The sequence below is a fragment of the Sceloporus occidentalis genome, unplaced genomic scaffold (assembly GCF_023333645.1).
Source record: "Sceloporus occidentalis isolate IW3139 unplaced genomic scaffold, rSceOcc1.0.p SCAF_44, whole genome shotgun sequence".
In the NCBI taxonomy this organism is placed as follows: Eukaryota; Metazoa; Chordata; class Lepidosauria; order Squamata; family Phrynosomatidae; genus Sceloporus; species Sceloporus occidentalis.
This window is the reverse complement of record NW_028317024.1, coordinates 8,174,428-8,192,022: the sequence shown is the minus strand read 5'-3', so window position 1 is coordinate 8,192,022 and position 17,595 is coordinate 8,174,428. Positions and strand designations below refer to the sequence as shown.

The window sequence follows — 17,595 nt, the reverse complement described above, 5'->3', positions numbered from 1 at the left end:
TTATCTCTCATGCATTATGCTAGGCACACCTCCACCCCAGCCATCCTGCTGTCCACTGATGCGGAAAAGGCATTCGATAGGGTGGACTGGGGCTTTTTGATGTCCACCCTCGCTCACATGGGCTTTGGTCCTGGGCTACTTACCTGGGTGGGCTCCCTGTATACTATCCCCACGGCTCGTGTTCGCATTAACGGCACCTTTTCCGACCCTTTTTGTATTCGTAATGGGACCCGGCAGGGTTGTCCGCTTTCTCCTCTTCTCTTTGTGCTTGCCCTGGAGCCGCTCCTCCAGGCTATCAGGCTGAACCCTGACGTTTGCGGTCTTCGCATAGGGGGTGCTCACCATAAAGTATTAAGCTATGCTGACGACCTTTTATTTGTGGTCACCTGTCCTTCAGTCTCCCTCCCTAACATTGTCCGGGAATTTTCGGTCTATGGTACGCTCGCCAATTTTAAAATTAATAACTCCAAGTCGGAGATTCTTAATGTCACTCTCCCCCAGGATGTCTCGTCCCCCCTGCGGTCCTCCTTTCCTTTTGCTTGGTGCGGCGCTAAACTTAAATACTTAGGGGTTTGGCTCTCCCCTGACTTCTCCCAACTCTATGCCTATAATTTTTTACCTCTTCTCGTTGCCGTTATCGCTGATCTTCGGTCTTGGAGGCGGTTGTCGGTCTCCTGGGTTGGTAAGATTAATATTGTTAAAATGAACATCATGCCCCGTTTACTGTACCTGTTCCAGACACTCCCTATCGCTGTTCCCCCTACCTTCTTTGCCACTCTTAAGACGACGCTTCTGCGTTTTGTGTGGCACTCGCGGACCCCCCGGATCCGCTTCTCTACTTTGATCCTCCCTAAGTCCCGGGGCGGATTAGCTTTACCTTGCCCCCGCTCTTACTATAGGGCCTGTCACTTGCTCCGAATTTTAGAATGGTCTCATAATCCTAGTCATAAGCAATGGGTGGGGATTGAGTCCGCCTTGTTGGGCCTTCCTGTCGCTGTGTTGCCATGGCTCTCGCCCCAGACGTCCCGGGGTGCTGCGTCGCACCATCCTTTCATCCGCGCTACATTGGACACCTGGCTTTCCGTTGTGCGACAGACTAGGTTATCCACCATTCCCTCTCCCCTGACGTCCATTCGCAGTAACCCTGATTTCCCTCCTGCGATGTGCGCCCCCCTCTTTCCTTCCTCCTCCCTTACGGTGAGGTCTGACATCCGCTCTTACCTGACTGCTGCGGGTGTCAAACCGCTGGCTCAGCTTGAACGCGCTCTCCTCCTTCCCTTACTGATGTGCTCCATCACGCTCAGCTACGAAGTTTCTGTCGGTCCTTGGTTCAAAAACATAATGTGTTTTGCGGGACTTAACTAAATTTGAGGACCTTTGTGTGGCGCCCTCCCTTCCACCCCATGGCATATCACGTCTTTATGGCCTACTTCTTGAGGCCTTCAGCTCTGGCTCTCCCCTCTTTATGGGGCGTTGGGAGTCTGACCTACAGATTGTCTTATCCTCCGAGCAGTGGGAGAAGGTCTGTGTTCTTACTCATCGTTGCTCCAGGAGTAACACTGACCAAGAAATGTCTTATAAATTGTTGGCCCTGTGGTATCGACCTCCTTCGGTCCTCTCCGCTTATCGCCCGGATGTTCCCAACACTTGCTGGAGATGTGCCGCGGTCCCGGGCTCTCTTCTCCATCTATGGTGGCTCTGCCCGCGTATCGTCCCCTTTTGGAACTCCATCCACCTTCAGCTGCATCACTTTACGGATAGGGCTATTCCGTTTACTCCGGAATTTTTTCTCCTTTTTCACATGCAGTACTCCGCCTATTGGTTCCGGAAGTCGGTCCTCCGCCATCTCCTCACTGCGGCTAAGGCGCTGATCCCCTTGCATTGGGGTAGCCCTGACCCGCCTACTCTTAAGGAATGGATTCTCAGGGTGGAACGGACCCGGGTATTTGAGGAGCTCCAACTCTCTGAGACTGGGGCGCCTGAGAGATACCAAGAGACTTGGTTCTATTGGTTGGACTTTGTGTCTGGTCCCTTGGCTCGTTCTCTACTTATCTGATCCCTTTGCTTCTTTTCTCTTGTCCTCTCCGCTGCTTTTCTGTCTCTTCTCCTTTTCTTTCTTCCCTACTAACACCCCCCCTTTTTTTTTTCTCCCTTGTTTTTCCTTCGTCCTCCTTCTTGCCCCTTCCGTTTGTTTTGCCCCCCCTCCCCCCCCTCCTTACTGCCCCCTACCCTACCCAAGGTACTCTCTACCCTGCAATTTAGGCGTATTACCTCGTACTGCTCTTATGCACTACAGTGCACTGTAAGGGGTCGTCCCCTTGAGCGGCCCAGGCTAGCTATGGCCGTGTGCTAGCCCTGCCCGGCCTCGGCTGGGTCTGGGGTTTGTCTCGCCTTTTCTCGGCGACCTCCCTGATTGATCTTTCCAGTCCTTTTTTCTCCTCTCACACGCCTACTCAACCACCAAGGCGCACTGTCACTTTTGCTTCCGGTGTAGTACGCTCCGCCGCAGACTCTCTGTGAGCGCCACCTCTTCTGTTGGTGTGCGCCTTCTCGCATTGTTGGTTCTCCATGACTGCCTGTGTTTTTTGTCTCCACTAGTTTGTGCGGGGTTCCGGGGCTTGTTGTTGCCTCCAGGGTCCTCTCAGGCTCGCTATTGTGTTGAATGCTGTATTGTCCTGTAATGTACTTTATTGCAATTTACCTTATCCCCCTCCCTCCTTCCTTTTCCTTTTTGTATCCCTCCCCAAAACTTTTGAAAAATCAAAGTTTGATTTACCCTTAAAGATAATTATGCAGTGATGTCACTTGATGAACCATCCAGTACCAGCAAAATGTGTAAAAAAAAATATAAAAAAAGTGTTAAAAAAAATTAAATAACGTTTATTTTGCTAAAATTTCTCAAAAATCTCAACAAAGAGTTAAAATAAAAGCACTTCAAATACCCAAGGGGTGTCTAATATATATAAAAAAAAATGGCTGATGGGGTAAATTGGAGTGGCCGAGCTCAAAGATAGGGCATAGGTACAGACTGACCAAAATGGAGGAAAAAAGCACACTTCCCAAATGTGGCATTTTAAATCTCAAACAACCTGACAAACCCATGCATGTGGGGTATCACTGCACTCAGGAGATGTTCCTGAACACACATTGGGGTGTTGTTTGACAGTGACATATACCAGAACCTGTATATCTATAACTAAAGTACAATTTGTGTGGAAAAAAAATTACTATTACAAAGTTTGACAAAGTGTAGTTCTATAATTGGATAACAGCATTTGGAATACCCTGGGGTTGTCTAGTTTTCAAAAATATATGGTTTGAATGGGTTAAATTGAGTTAACCGGCTTCAAAGATATTCCAAAGAGGAGATGGAGGCAGACTGACCAGATTTGTTAAAAAAGATTTGGAAATCATAAAACGCTGCTTGTACTTATTGCCCTATAACTTACAAAAAACAGCAAAAAAACATATAAACATTGGGTATTTCTAAACTCAGGATGAGTAGTAGAATCTATTTAGCTAGTTTTTTTACTTGCTTTTTTAGGTGAGTAAAAGATTTTTCAAATAAAAGTCTTAAAATGTGGGTTTTTTTCAAATTTTTCACCATTTTTTTTATTTTTTTTATAGTAAATAAGATGATACGATCAAAATAATGGTATCTGAAGAAAGCCCATCTTGTCCTGAAAAAAACAATATATAACTTATGTGGGTACACTAAATGGGTGAGGAGAAAATTACAGCTGAACACAAGCACCACAAAAGTGTCAAAACAGCCTCGGTCCCACAGGGTACAAAACGAAAAATGAGCCCGGTCCTTAAGGGGTTAAAATGAGTTTTTAGCCGGTTTCAGACTCATGAAAACATATGACATATACATGTATATACTGTGCCTGCAGATGCTCATCACAGCGATCCTTTGTTACTGTGTTGCAGTATTGTTGATGAGCTTACAGAGGTTGTAGCCGCTGGTTACATGGTCTGGTCCCGATTTTGTGTCTCGGCCGGTCTGTTGATTTTCTATTGACGAGGTTTTGTTTGAGGTTGGGTGGCTGAGATTGAATTATAAATTATTAGGGACTCGCATCCATTTCTAACCTCTGTATTTGTGTATATCGATATATAGATATAGCATGTTGAGTTACACTTTAAATGAATAATGGAATATAGTTAATGTATTCATAATATATATATATATATATATATATATATATATATATATATATATATATATATATATCTCTGTTATGCTACAGATGACCTGGATGATGAAGAGTTTTATGATGACCAGTTGGAGTCCTACTTCAGGAAGCTTCTCCCACCGGGAATGCAGCGTGAAGCTATTGAAGGACAGGAGATTTCAGAACCTAAACCCATCTCCTACACGGTATGCAATGGCAAACTCCAATAAATTAGTTTTTTGTGTGTTTAATTTCTTGAAAGCACTTTTTATTGGTGGCACATGGTATTTTGTATTAATAGGAAAAAATGTTGAATGGAACTGGTTTACAATGTAATGTACAGTTTGCTAATGCTTTAGAATAAAGATGAGACAAGTGGTCCCTTTTGTTGGACAGATGGGGTGGATAGAAACTTGTCAAGTTGTAGTTACTATTGGAAATGAGTTTTTATATATTTATATACACTTTTTTTTTTTTTGTAATGTAGACCTCGCCGTGCATGAAATTTCAGGTAATGCTAATAATGAGAGGCTTCTATTAACATGCACAGTTTGAGTGCTTAATATTAATCACAGTGACCGATGTACCCTGGAAATGGAACGACACTTGTTGTTTTACTTAAGTGTTATCACCAATTGCATGTTTCTTCTCAACATTTTAACCCCTTCAGTACCGGGACGTACCTGGTACTTCCTGGTTAACAGTCACCGGTAGACCGGGACGTACCAGGTACGTCTCCTCCAAAAAACGCCCCCACATCACCACAATCGCGGTGATCGTGGGGGCGCTGCTGCTGCTGTCTGCCCAGGAGTCCTGGGCAGACAGCACAGCCTGTCTAAGCCCGCCCCCAAGCCCACGATCACTCCCACGGAGTGATTCTCTAGGCAGAAACTGCGATTGCAGAAAAATCTGCAATCGCGGTTTCAGCTGCCACATATAATAATAATAATAATAATAATAATAATAATAATAATAATAATTAAAAAAAAATAACAGCACTGACCTGAAAGTCCAGGGTGCTTCCAGGTCAAATGCTGGGCTGATCAGATCACTCCTGGCCAATAGGAGTGATCGGATCATTATGGCAGCCCACGGATGACCCTGCTCTACAAAGAGAGAGGGGTCATCTAGGGTAATTATGAAAAAACACAAATTATTAATAAATGAAAAAATCATAATTATTACCTGATCACTTGTCGGTGACATTTTAAGTCGCTGATTATTGATCGGTCTCCCTGATTGATGTCAGCGGCCTAAACCTGTCACTTACAAGTAATCTGATGAAAAAAAATATTTAAAAAAATGTAAATGCACATGTTCCAGTTTTGCCCTCATAGCTTCCTCAAAAAATACATGAACCATGCATGTGAAGGCCTTGTTGGAACCGGGGGGTGTTGGTGAACAAAATGTGGTGTTTTTTTTCCAGTGTTACACATATGCTGTGCAAGAAATAAATTGCAACATTGAAATGTATGCGTTAAAAACGCAATAAAATAATTTCCCTGTGAAGTTTGGCAGACATCAGTGAAGAAATGGCTGGCTGAAAACTGTCAAAACTACCCTAGTTGAACACCTTGACTCGTCTACTGTTCATAAATATATACTTTTATGGGGTAATTTACAGTGGGGGGGCTTCCAAAATGTCCCAAATGGGATATGGGCCCAGGAAACCAATTTCTGAAAATTCCAAATGTGAAAACGAAAATGCGCATGTTCCAGTTTTGCCCTCATAGCTTCCTCAAAAAATGCATGAACCATGAGGCCTTGTTGGAACCGGGGGATGTTGGTGAACACAATTTGGTGTTTTGTTCTGCAGTTGCACATATTCTATACAAAATATAATATAAAATCTAAAGCAACATATGCAAAAAAAACCCCAAAAATATAAAAATACCTCAAAATTTGGCAGCAATTGGCGATAAAATCCCTGTTTGAAAAGTGTCAAAATGACCTTAGTTGTACACCTTGACTTATCTACTTTTCATAAACATATAATTTTGGGGGGATAATCAGTATTTGTGACAACTATTGCAGTTATTAGACTACCATGCCAAATTTGAAAAAAATTACATTTCAAAAACGTGATGCATGCCTTGCAATATTTGCCCTATACTGGTCAAAATAGATAAAAATCCTGGCCATGTTGGGTGGTTTCCAAATCAGGACAAGTTAATGAATATATTTGGGATAATTTTTTCCCATTGGTTTAATGTGTGTACAATTTGTATGTATACAAAACTGTAAAAAAATGCGTTTTTTTTCATTTTTTCCCCACTTTTTCCAGTTTTTTTCAAACAAAACAATGTACTACCCAGCTTACTATGGTTTCAAATGAAAGCCCTACTTGTGCTGAAAAAAACCAATATATGATTTGTGTGGGTGCACCAATTGATAAGAGAGAAATTACAGTTGAAGAAAGACATGGCAAAAACACAAAAACGGCTCCGGTCCTTTAGCGACACCCTAGCTTAAAAATCCCGGTCCTGAAGGGGTTAAGGAGTGCATTTTTTTTATTTATTTTTTTTGTGAGGTCCATATCTGGGTGCAGTCACTTTAGCAATATATTATTCTTACTGAATACTTAATTTCCAGCACACAATCATTTAGAAATATTGCTGCTCTAATATTCAATTGTGTAATAGATTAAGCTCACAATAGCAGGGCCCCCTTCTCCCAATGTCCCTGTATGTCTTAATATGTGTAAATGATGATCTGAGTTTGAATGTAATTGGTGAATTATTATTCTAATGGCTGTACTTGATCTACTGGTGCTGTGTTAATCCAATTTAAAGAACGGTATAGTAAAAGTTATTTCTTTGTAACTTCAGCCAGTTAGCAGTCCTCCAAGCACACCGGTCAGCCAGCAATCGGAACAGCTACAGTTTCTTGAAGATTATGAGGTATGCACAGTTATTCTGAGTCGTCGTGTCGGTTGCATGATGTGGGGGTTTATAGTTTTTGAGTAGTGATGGCAGAGCACTTGTAAATTAAGCTTTGTCCAATGACCCCCCACTGTAGGAAGACTTCCAGATGCTTCATGTGCGCTTGGCGGCTACTGGCATGGATTCAGCACCAAGCAGTGATGAGGATGATGTTGAACTAGAGCTGGAAAATGCTGCACGGCAACATCTGCAAAGACAACTGGTATACACTACATGCAAGGAACAGCTTAGGAATACTAATTTTACTTTTTCCCAGTCTCCACATCTCTTGTGGGTGCTTCTCAGAATTTCTAACACTTTCCATAACCTGCTTTTTATTCTTGCATTCCTTTCCTTAACTCTCTGAGTCTCCATTATTTTTTGTTATAAGTTACTTATGGAAACATTTGGGGCCTTGGTGTATCAAAATTAATACTGGCAGTTTTTAAATTGCTGTCATTTTACTAAACAATGCTATTTACTTTTAGGTTGGTGACCAAAATAGGCCGAGTTTTAGACCAGGATTGGAAGGTGGCAGTTCTGAAGACGAGTCCTCTAAACAATGTAAAACTGCTTCTGCTGTGGCAGCTTCTAGGCAATCTGCAGAAGGCCATGTTCTCACCTCTCAGACACCTTCACCTGTTGCAGGTATGTGTTTTGAGATATATATATATATATATATATATATATATATATATAGTAAATAGAAGTATTATTAAACACCCATCTACACACACCAGACAAGCCAGAAGGCTTGCTTTTCCCTCAGAAATCTCATGGTGCTTTCACAACCACAAGGGATTCTGGATAGGCACATGCAAACAAGGTTAACAATTATCACCTTTGCCTCTATATCCACTTTATACATGGATCCCTTGAAAGTAATTGCCCGCTGTACAAGACAGCCTTTAGACAAAACTCAGAAAGAGGTACAATAGCCAGATCACCACTCATGGACAGCTGTTTCGTCCTTCATGGGACTCGTCAGCATGAGGTTGTGATACTGGCTTAATAGTATGAGGCTTGGGGTAGCTATGAAATACCAATACATAAGTTATGGTGGGTAAAAGGTGATGGAAACCCTTCCACTTAAATTTAAGGGGTAAATAGAAGTATTATTAAACACCCATCTACACACACCTGTAGATATATATTTAATATTTTATATTTAATAGTACATTTGTCCTTAACGGAATAGTATTTTTGCAGACTCCGGGCAAAAACATTTTTTTTTTTCGGGGGGGGGGGGGGTTACCAAAACAATCAATCAGTGATTCAAGCGGTTTGCTTGGCTGATGCCAGAAAAGTCAGGACTACTTTTTTTTTTGTTATAAATTTAAGATTGACACACATGTTGTACATATACAGTTTCCAATATGTCTGTAATTATTAGTTGTGGCCCTGAACAGCTGCACCTTTTTTATTTCATGGATAGCCATATGTAGTGAGTGCCTGTATTTTGAACTAAGAATACATGTACAGTGAAGACACTCAGTCTTATCTACAGTTATTGTTCTCCTTTATCTGGATGAAGTTCAGATTTTAATCAGATGCTGATGGACTGTACCCTATTAACAATGTCAAGTTCTCAGGCAGTATGAAGTATTGACACATTTATCATTTTTAGAAGTCTTCAGCGCAGGAGATGGTAGCAGTGGAAGTGACGACGAAGACAAGACAATACAAATGTCTCCTGCTCACATGGCAGAGTCCTGGGAAGCAGAGCTCGTAACAAGAAACGTGGCTGGTGAAGAAAGTGAGAGTATTACGCAGGTTACATCTGCAAAACATGTACGTCACGCAACTATGTTGCTGCATTAAGCTTTCTGCTTTGGTGAATTCATAAATATGCTTATTTTAATTTGTAAATTCAATAGCTTTACAAACTATACTGAACTGTTAAAATTAAAGATTTGAGGAATACCTTCAGCGCAATGTACAACTATGTAGACAACAGCAGTCTGACAATCTTGGGGGATGTATATTTTATTGCATATCGGTGTCGCTAAATGGGGCTTGTTCAGGCAGAAAAATCCATATTTTAACCCTTCGTTCTATTAAAATGTAAACCTTTAGGTAAGCAAAGATCGCAAAGAACCTGTTGGAGACGGAACCGCATCTAAAGCAAGCCAACGTATTTCTTCTCAGTTTGATGCAACACAAGTAAGGGATTTATTTTTTACTTATCTCACTCATGTCTGATTTTGCCTAATGGGATCCATAAAGAATAAATTCTTTATAATGCACAAATATATAAACTGCTGTTACTTGTTAATAGTTTTTTGGTATGTCACATAGTGTGTTCTCTAGGAAAGGGAATCGTGTGTACAATGACTTCATTACTTCTGCAATTGGTGACCTTCTGCTGGAGGAACGGTTTGCCCTGTCTGAATAGTTTAAATATAGACACTTTAGGAAATACCTCTACATTAACCGTTCGTTATGCAGGGCCAGCTCAACTTTTCGTGCAGGAAAATCCCTCTGGGGTTGGCCCTTCATAATGCTTTGTGATGTGGCTGCCTACTAGTTCTGTGTTTTTTAACTTGTCTAACACTTACTTTTAAAAAAAAATATATTTTTTTAGGCTTCAAAGTATAACAGCATGTTTAATGATATCGCTGATGGGAAGAAGCTAGATTCTTTCTATTTTCAAAAAGGAAATAACTCGGACAAGCAGACGGCTTCTTTGTTCAATGATTCTCAAGGTAACGTGTTGGTCCCAGATACACTGCGTTCTTTCCTGGGAATTAACAATCGTGTTGCATAAGCTTTATGTTTTTGTTTTATATAACTCAGGTAGCCAAGATGTGAAAAGATTATCAGATGCCTATCTGTCCCCTACATGCCTAAGAAGCCACAAGGATTGCCCGGATGACTCTGGAGCCTGGCAGTCTACGAACAAGCAACTGTTTCAGTGGAGCTTTGGCCAATGTGTGAATAGTAAAGGTAGAATATTACGTCATTTGTTACTTAAGCATTCACAGTTGCGCTCTTGACCTTGAAAAGGCCACAAACAGGCACGATATTCGCATATCACAGCAACAGATCAAGAGTACTTCAGGGTTCTTTTGATTGTAGGGTACAGGCAATGTGAGGGAGCTTCGTGTGAATTACGTTCCACAAATACTTTACATTTGTAATGGTACTTAAAGTATTAACAACCCCAAGGTTCACGGATCCGTATCTGGCAACAGTTAAAGTTCACTCTTCACACAGCTTCGAAAAGACTCAAAATCTCAGTTCTAATAACCAATTACGGTAGACATTTCATTATTTTAGCTGTATGGCTCTTCCTCTATTACTTTTGCACTTTTTTTCCCCATCGCAGATGGAAGTCCACAACATAGTGTCGTTTACCAAAATGAAGAGGGCAAGTGGGTGACTGATCTTGCATACTACAAATCTTTTGACAATGAGCCTGGTGTGCGGATCTCTGAAACGGCAGGAAACCCAGTTAATGAGAGTGATTTTATTGTTGGAAGTGAGTAACCATTATACACTGTATTTTATATTTTACAAATTTACATTATCTTTATATATTTTTGCATGTAACATGGATACCCAGAATGTTTGCAATAGTTGCACATGAAATGTGTATGGGCATTTTTATAGCGGTGGTCAATACATAGTTTTGTGGATCCAACACAAAAGGCTAGCTAGCATTGTTGTAACAAGTCATTAGCAGCTGATGGATTATGAAATTTAAAAAACTTCCTATTGACTTGGCTATTTAATTAAACACCAAATTGCCATCGACTTAAAATTTGTGCTGTTTTTTCTCATTGTGGCTAGATGATGCTTTAGCCGTCATTGAAGAAGATCAGGAGCAGTTTGAGAAGGAACACAGGTTTATTCAGGTAAAACCTATAATCGTGTGTGTTTTTTAAATGCTATTGCATTTATTAATCTGGCTACTGCAACACTCATTAACAAAAAATATGCAGCACGGTTAGTCCCTAGAGCTTTTGGGTATATATTCTAATTTAGTCAATTTAGTGAGCCGTCATGGTTTTTAGAAGTTTATAAGTCTTAAATAATGTCTAGTTCTTTTTGTTTAGCAGGGGATGTGCGTAGTTCAGGCATGCTATTTTAATGCCAATCTTGTGTGAAAGTTAAGATTTACTTTAATGAATGTATAGCATTTTGAGTACAAACCCTGGGGGTTTGAGTTAAGCTATGATCTGCGTGCATTTGGGACTGAAGTCATTGCAACCCAATACTTTATAGCATTGCATCTTAAATGCTAAATATATTTTAGGCCTATGTTATCGGCGTGTACAGCAGAACAGTATATTAGTTTGTATCCATGCTCTTCATTAACTATAAAAATCATACCTTTTCTATTATTCATATTCATACTTTGTACATGTTTCCCCTATTGTGTCATTACATCGCTTGATCTAATAGGAGGAGAAAATGGATTTGGAAAATATTTCTCTGAACATGGGCGACACCTCATGGAAGCTGCCACCAAGTCATGTATGCCAGAAAACCTCTCTGGTGTCCTCTGTGTGTCAAGAAGATGCAAGCTATTTACGCCTTTCCCTTGGAGAATTTTTTGGTCAGAGGTCCGAGGCTCTGGGCTGTCTTGGTGGAGGTCGAGATGTTAAACGGGTATGTATGGAACATTATGGTAGCCGGGTTGGTGTGTTAAGTAATTTGAATGTTTCCTGCGTGGATTTAATGGGGCTTGTACAGTACAGGTGAGGGTACACAACATTATGCAGGGTAGATGTATAAGAAGGTTGAATTCTATAACAAACTAAATTCAAGTAGAAAATACGCTTACTAATGCCTTTTTGCGCATCTGGTGCACCACCTTCTTTAGAGAACTAAAGCTCATCACCCTCACAATTATGGCTCAGATTGGTGGGAAAGGTAAATGAAAAGCACACCAGTTAAAAATGGAACTTCTATACTCGGACACCCTATCTACAGAAGAATGCTTACTAAAGTACTCTAATATGCATTCTTCCAAAACAGGGAAAAATACAGAAGATGCTGCCCTACTGCTGCACTTCCTCCTATCACGTGCAGGGACGTGTGTGCGGCCAAACACATCTCCTTCAGGGCATTTAGCTTGGGATATGGAAAGGGTCTAATACATCCGGGGGGATTCCGCAGACTCTCCACATGCCTTTGCCAATGAGACAACCTGAAATGTAAAGGGACCCCACAGCTGCCATGCATTCAAGTGCATATGATCAAATATGCATTTAATCAAATACCATCTCATATGCATTTAATCAAATACCAAGAGACGGATATTGTTCCGTTTATAGGCTTTGTCAAGATGAGATGCGTGGGAGTATCTAATATTATACATTTTCAGAATTCTCCTTTAATTTTTCTGCAGCCCTCCTTTGGTTATCACATAATTTCCCCGGAGAAACAGGAGCCTATTACGTTATTAAGGACATCTGATGTTTCAGGGCACTCGGCGCATGACGATACCATCAAATTTTGTGATGACACTTTAACTCCAGGTTTGTTGTGAAAAATTAAATGAATAGAGAATTTAATAATTATACATTTACACAAGTAAGCAGTATGTGTGCTTTGTGAACCTATCTTTGTGTCCTGGGAACAGCCATCTTGTGCTCAGAATCTGCATGGTTTTTCCTCATGAAGTATTTCCTTACCTTTGGAGAAAGCAGCTTTGGTTCAGAAACCCTTTGTCAGAGTTAGGAAAAAGTAAGAGAGGACCTAGAATAGGGACTTAATTGTTTTGGGAATTTCTGCCACCTTTTGGAATAGCTCTGCCACCTACATCACAAGCTTTAAAAGTATATTCTTCCAAACCAGTACATGGCTTAACTGTGCAATTCATACAGTAAAGCTACATTTCAGAAGGCCACGGTTGCTCTTTAAGTGCTGAAAATGTTAAACTGAATTTTATAATGCTTTCTTTTATTCTAAACTATTTTAAGTCTGCTGTCCATAAACTAATTCTGCCTTTTGTGCAGAAGACCTTGGATGCTTACCAGATGATCAAAAACTTGCATCAGCTACGTTTGATGTTAGACTGCCAGCAAAGAAGACCGATGGGGTTAGTTCTGTTGAGACGGAAGAAAATAATCATCTGGTATCAGATAATGAGGTATTGCGGGTTTTGATCTTCGTGTATTTTTGACCATTTTAAATATCTGTGGATGGAAAGTGGGGTGGATGCTTTAATTCCTAAAGTACTTCTAAACACCCTGTTGTCTGTAACACCCTGTGGAAAACAGTTTGACCATCTTAAGCAGGTGTGCTTTTTGGTAGCATTATGGTCCACTTTAAGGAAACAGATTCTATGTACTGAGAATTCTCTTTTCCTGATATTAGCTTGGTGGTCATATGTGAGAGACAGACCAATGCTTGTCCCCTGTTGTCTTTTCCGGTAAGGCCTATAATTCTGCTCCAAAAAGTACCCTCCCTGAGAAGGGTATGCTAAGCAACCTTGGCATGGAGGCAGTATCTGATCTCCAACCACGCAGTCATAGTGCTCTCCTAGCCTCCACAAATTAGGCTGAGGTCCTGGCACACACGAGAACGCTTTCTAGGGAAGCTTCACATAAAAAGGCGACCGCCATCCTGACAGCTGATATATTAAGAGTATCTCTGGACACTCTTGCTATTAGATCCTCCTCAATCTGTATGAGCCAGGCTTTCACTGCTCTGGACACGGATGCAGATGCCTGCTCTGGCTACCTCGATGCTTGATTTAAGTGTTGTCTCAACTTCCTTTCCATGAGATCTGCAAAGTAAGAGCCAACCTCTAGCGGGAGTGCAGGTCTTTCAGCCACTTTTGCTACTCCTGCATCCGCTTTGGGGACTTGCCATAGTTCAGGGGTGTCCAACCTGTGGCCCTCCAGCTGCTGCAGGACTAAATCTCCCATACTCCTCAGCCAGCCCCTTAGCTGAAAGAGCATTATGGGAGATGTAGTCCTGCAGCAGCTGGACACCCCTGCCATAGCTCAAGCTGTTCTGTAGAGTCCCACTCCTTTTTAATAATCTTAGTGTGTCTCGTGAGCAGGAAAGGAGGGAGAATGCTTAGAGACCCTGAGAGAAGGCCTCTGCCTGGGATCTGCTCCTCGGATGTAATTTAATGTGTTAATTGCCTCTGCCGAAAACAAATAGGAACAGTTTGATATCTCCCCTTTCTCCTCTTCTGAGGAGACGGCTCTTGACTCTGGAAATTCTTGTTCCGAAGCCAAGTAAACAGAGGTAAACCGTGAAGGCTCCATAAATCCTGGATCACAAGAAAGGGAAGTTGTTCTCTGCGTGGCGCCCTGAAACTCTGATGTAGACAGCTGTTGAGAATGCATCTGTTCGAAGGTAGTCTGCATCTCAGATCTCAGCCAGGATATAAAATATTCCTTCTCTCTAGGAGATGACATCCAGGACACAATTTCTTAGTAGCATTATGCAGAGGTTTGGAGCAAACCCCTTGGCTTGTCCCCAGGCTGTTTATCTGGCAACTGTGGAGCCGACATGGTTACAGACCAACACTCCGCACATACACACACCAAATGAGGCAGTGGAAGGAGGTTAAATACATTGTTGAATGAGCTGTTACAGCGTGTACAGTAGAAATGCATAAAGATGACACCCTCCTTTGAAACCCTGCTTCAGCATACTTTACTTTGGTGGTACAGTGTTTAAAACACTCTGAAGTACGTTGCACTGGAAGTGGCGCATATGTGAGGCAGAAACGCCAGCATAACCTGTCGAAGAGCCACCTCTATCTCTATTACCTCCACCCGAGACCGGTGCTCGGGAAACCGCATCGGGGGAAGGGCCCTCACAGGTACTCCTGAACTAGTAAGACCCTAAACCTAGAGGGTTTAGCCAGATCCTCAGATCTAACCTAGGGTTTGTAAAGGGAAAAAAGTCGTCGTGGCCCTGGTCCTTTTCTCTTTGGGTCCTATCTACCCAGGAGGGAGTAGTCTGTCTCTCACGTATGTGCCATCAAGGTTGGCAGGGAATGCAGAAGACCTGTCACGCATGCATTTGCTTGTAGGAATTCAGTGGTGGATGAAACTAGCTCTGGGGAAATTGTAGGATTGAAAGGCAAATTATTTTTACACTGTTTTGTGTTCTTAATGAAGGCCTTCCAGTTTAATGTGACAAGTTAAAGTGGTTTAAATGTGAAATATTTAAAGTGGGGTTTTTTTCCTCCCTTTTATATAGGGACAAACGATCACTGTAGAGCCTGTACAGGAATTATCAGAGCAGACACGTTTTAGTATAAGCCAGATTGCTAAAGCGATAGCCAATGCCTCTTCAAGTGCGGATCAGTCTCAGTTAACAGCTATGATAATGGCCCTTTCCAGTAAAAATAGAAACATTCAAATGGATTTAGCTCCTGAGAACCTAGACTGCTCCGACATCAACCAGTTAACCGCATCGCTACAGAAATGCAATGCCGAAAACTTTGACATGGAGAAATATTTGAGAGCAGCTGATATTAGTGGCCGTGAAAGTGATGTTGAGAGCTTTGTGCAGTCTGTGAAAGATTTCACATGGGACATGTCTTTAAGATACACGCAGCCGTTGCAGGATTCTGTCGGGGATCTAACCAATATCACTGATATTCAGAAGCAAGATCTGAAGAAACCGGATCCATCCAGCGAAATACATGGCGGTCCCCTTCAGGTCGAGAGCTCTTCTGAGAAATCTAAAGGCAAAGCTGTATGTCATGTTTCATCTTTGACCAGCGCTTCCAAAACTGCTGACAGTGGAAAGTGCGTGGAAAAACCCAAACAAAACGGCCGCTTATCCAGTGACAAATACACGGGACAGCGGAAAAGTGGTATTCCTGTATTGCCCATTCAAAGGGATTTTAACACTCCAGAGAAAGTAAAACCTTTGTCTGAAAGGGTGAACGGAGGGACGCAAGCCGCTGGCACCAAGACTGTACAAAACGAAAGCTATTTACAGGCCAAGTCACATGTGTCCAAGAGCGCAAACATCCTGAAGTCACCCAAGAGGTTGAGTTCTCGTTTGCCCGATGAGCCGCCAGATGTCAATGACGCCAAAAAACTTGGTGAATATAGCCACCAAAAGCGTGTTAGTTTTCAAACGTCTGCTTCCAATGCGGGACCCCACAAGGATACAGGACCCCACAAGGATACAGGTATGTCATGAAAGCAATGGTGTTCACTTTGGTTTTCACTTATCAGTAACTGGCTCTTAATTGATTTTTAAACATTAAAAATACTGTTGATGTAGAAGGTGTTAAGTTGCCTCTTTTTACAGCAGAATATAATACGTACACCGTGTGTGTGTATGTATATAATTTTTATATTTTTTTTTTTTGTAAAGTTTTTACAGACCATGATGCTCATGGTTTGGAGGAGGAACAATACAGCTTTCGACCTTCAACTTGCCCTTTAATTCACTCTTCTCCAAGCCAAGATTCACTGAAGATCTCTGATCAAGGGTAATATTTTAAAGTACCTGTTTAGCCTGTGATATATATCAATATATCTGTAAAGTTGGATAAGCTTTCAGAAATCTAAGCCTCCAAAAGTTATATCTTTTTGTATCTTGGTCCAAGAAAATTTCCCTAGACATTGTTACGTGTCAAAAGGCATCAACTATGACTAGACATTCTTTGGCTAATATGGCTACATTTTACCAAATCAAGAGGGAACCCACCAAGCTAATATATCACAATTTACTAAGACCCATTAAAAGGAGATATATATATATATATATATATATATCACTTTAAAATTGGCAAAAAGAAAATGTCATGCTGTTGTAATGGCATGCTTGTTTTGTACTTTTGTTAACATAAACGTGATGAGAGCAAACACACAGGGAGTGTTACTATTTTTTGTCTTGCCCTATAAGTTTTCAACACAAGCCCATCACAAGAGTATAACAATGGGTGCTGAATGGTCACCCTTAAGATTTGGCAGTTAAAAGAAGGTTCTCGGCACTCACTGTTGGTGTAATTATTCTCCAGAAAATATGTCCGTGTAGCATGAATGCCCAGAAGCTTTTATATTTTTTTTCTGTTTCTTATAGCAGAGGTAAATTTAAGGGTTAAATCATTTTAAATGTTTTCATTCAAGGTCTGGTGATTGTCAGGAAAGTATTGCTTCAGAGGACTCCTGTGTTAGTCTAAGCCTAAGTCGATTGACCTATATCTCTATGGCAGAGAATACTCTGCAGACTACAACTATTCCAAGTCCAGAAAATAAGGTGAGTACTTGTCTCCTGTAAGACAGGGAGACACTCACTCCATAATGTACATTGCCGTTTCATAGTAACGTAGTAGATGTTAATCAAACACGTGTTCTACTGCTGGTTTTCGTCATTTGTGGCTTATGGCTTTATGAAAATGTGACATCTGAGCCTCACTAACATACGCTATATGGACAAAAGTATTGGGACACCTCTTAATTATTCTGTTCAGGTGTTTCAATCAGACCCATTGTTTTACAGGTGTATAAAAACGTTGCCTGGCTGCATTGTGCCAACTGTAAAGCTTGGAGAAGGGA

General features: G+C 41.3%; 1 protein-coding gene across 1 annotated transcript in view; it reads left to right on the top strand.

Moving 5' to 3' along the window:
• The window catches only part of LOC149289639 (centrosomal protein of 192 kDa-like), a 52,426-nt gene that overhangs the window by 14,952 nt on the left and 19,879 nt on the right, over nucleotides 1-17,595 (top strand). The window contains 16 exon segments of the mRNA XM_089490436.1: nucleotides 4,254-4,384; nucleotides 7,007-7,078; nucleotides 7,197-7,345; nucleotides 7,584-7,747; nucleotides 8,727-8,890; nucleotides 9,176-9,262; nucleotides 9,684-9,804; nucleotides 9,896-10,045; nucleotides 10,428-10,580; nucleotides 10,892-10,956; nucleotides 11,507-11,713; nucleotides 12,456-12,585; nucleotides 13,066-13,199; nucleotides 15,275-16,220; nucleotides 16,409-16,526; nucleotides 17,167-17,296. Of these exon segments, the coding sequence (XP_089346562.1) occupies nucleotides 4,254-4,384; nucleotides 7,007-7,078; nucleotides 7,197-7,345; nucleotides 7,584-7,747; nucleotides 8,727-8,890; nucleotides 9,176-9,262; nucleotides 9,684-9,804; nucleotides 9,896-10,045; nucleotides 10,428-10,580; nucleotides 10,892-10,956; nucleotides 11,507-11,713; nucleotides 12,456-12,585; nucleotides 13,066-13,199; nucleotides 15,275-16,220; nucleotides 16,409-16,526; nucleotides 17,167-17,296 (2,921 nt within the window).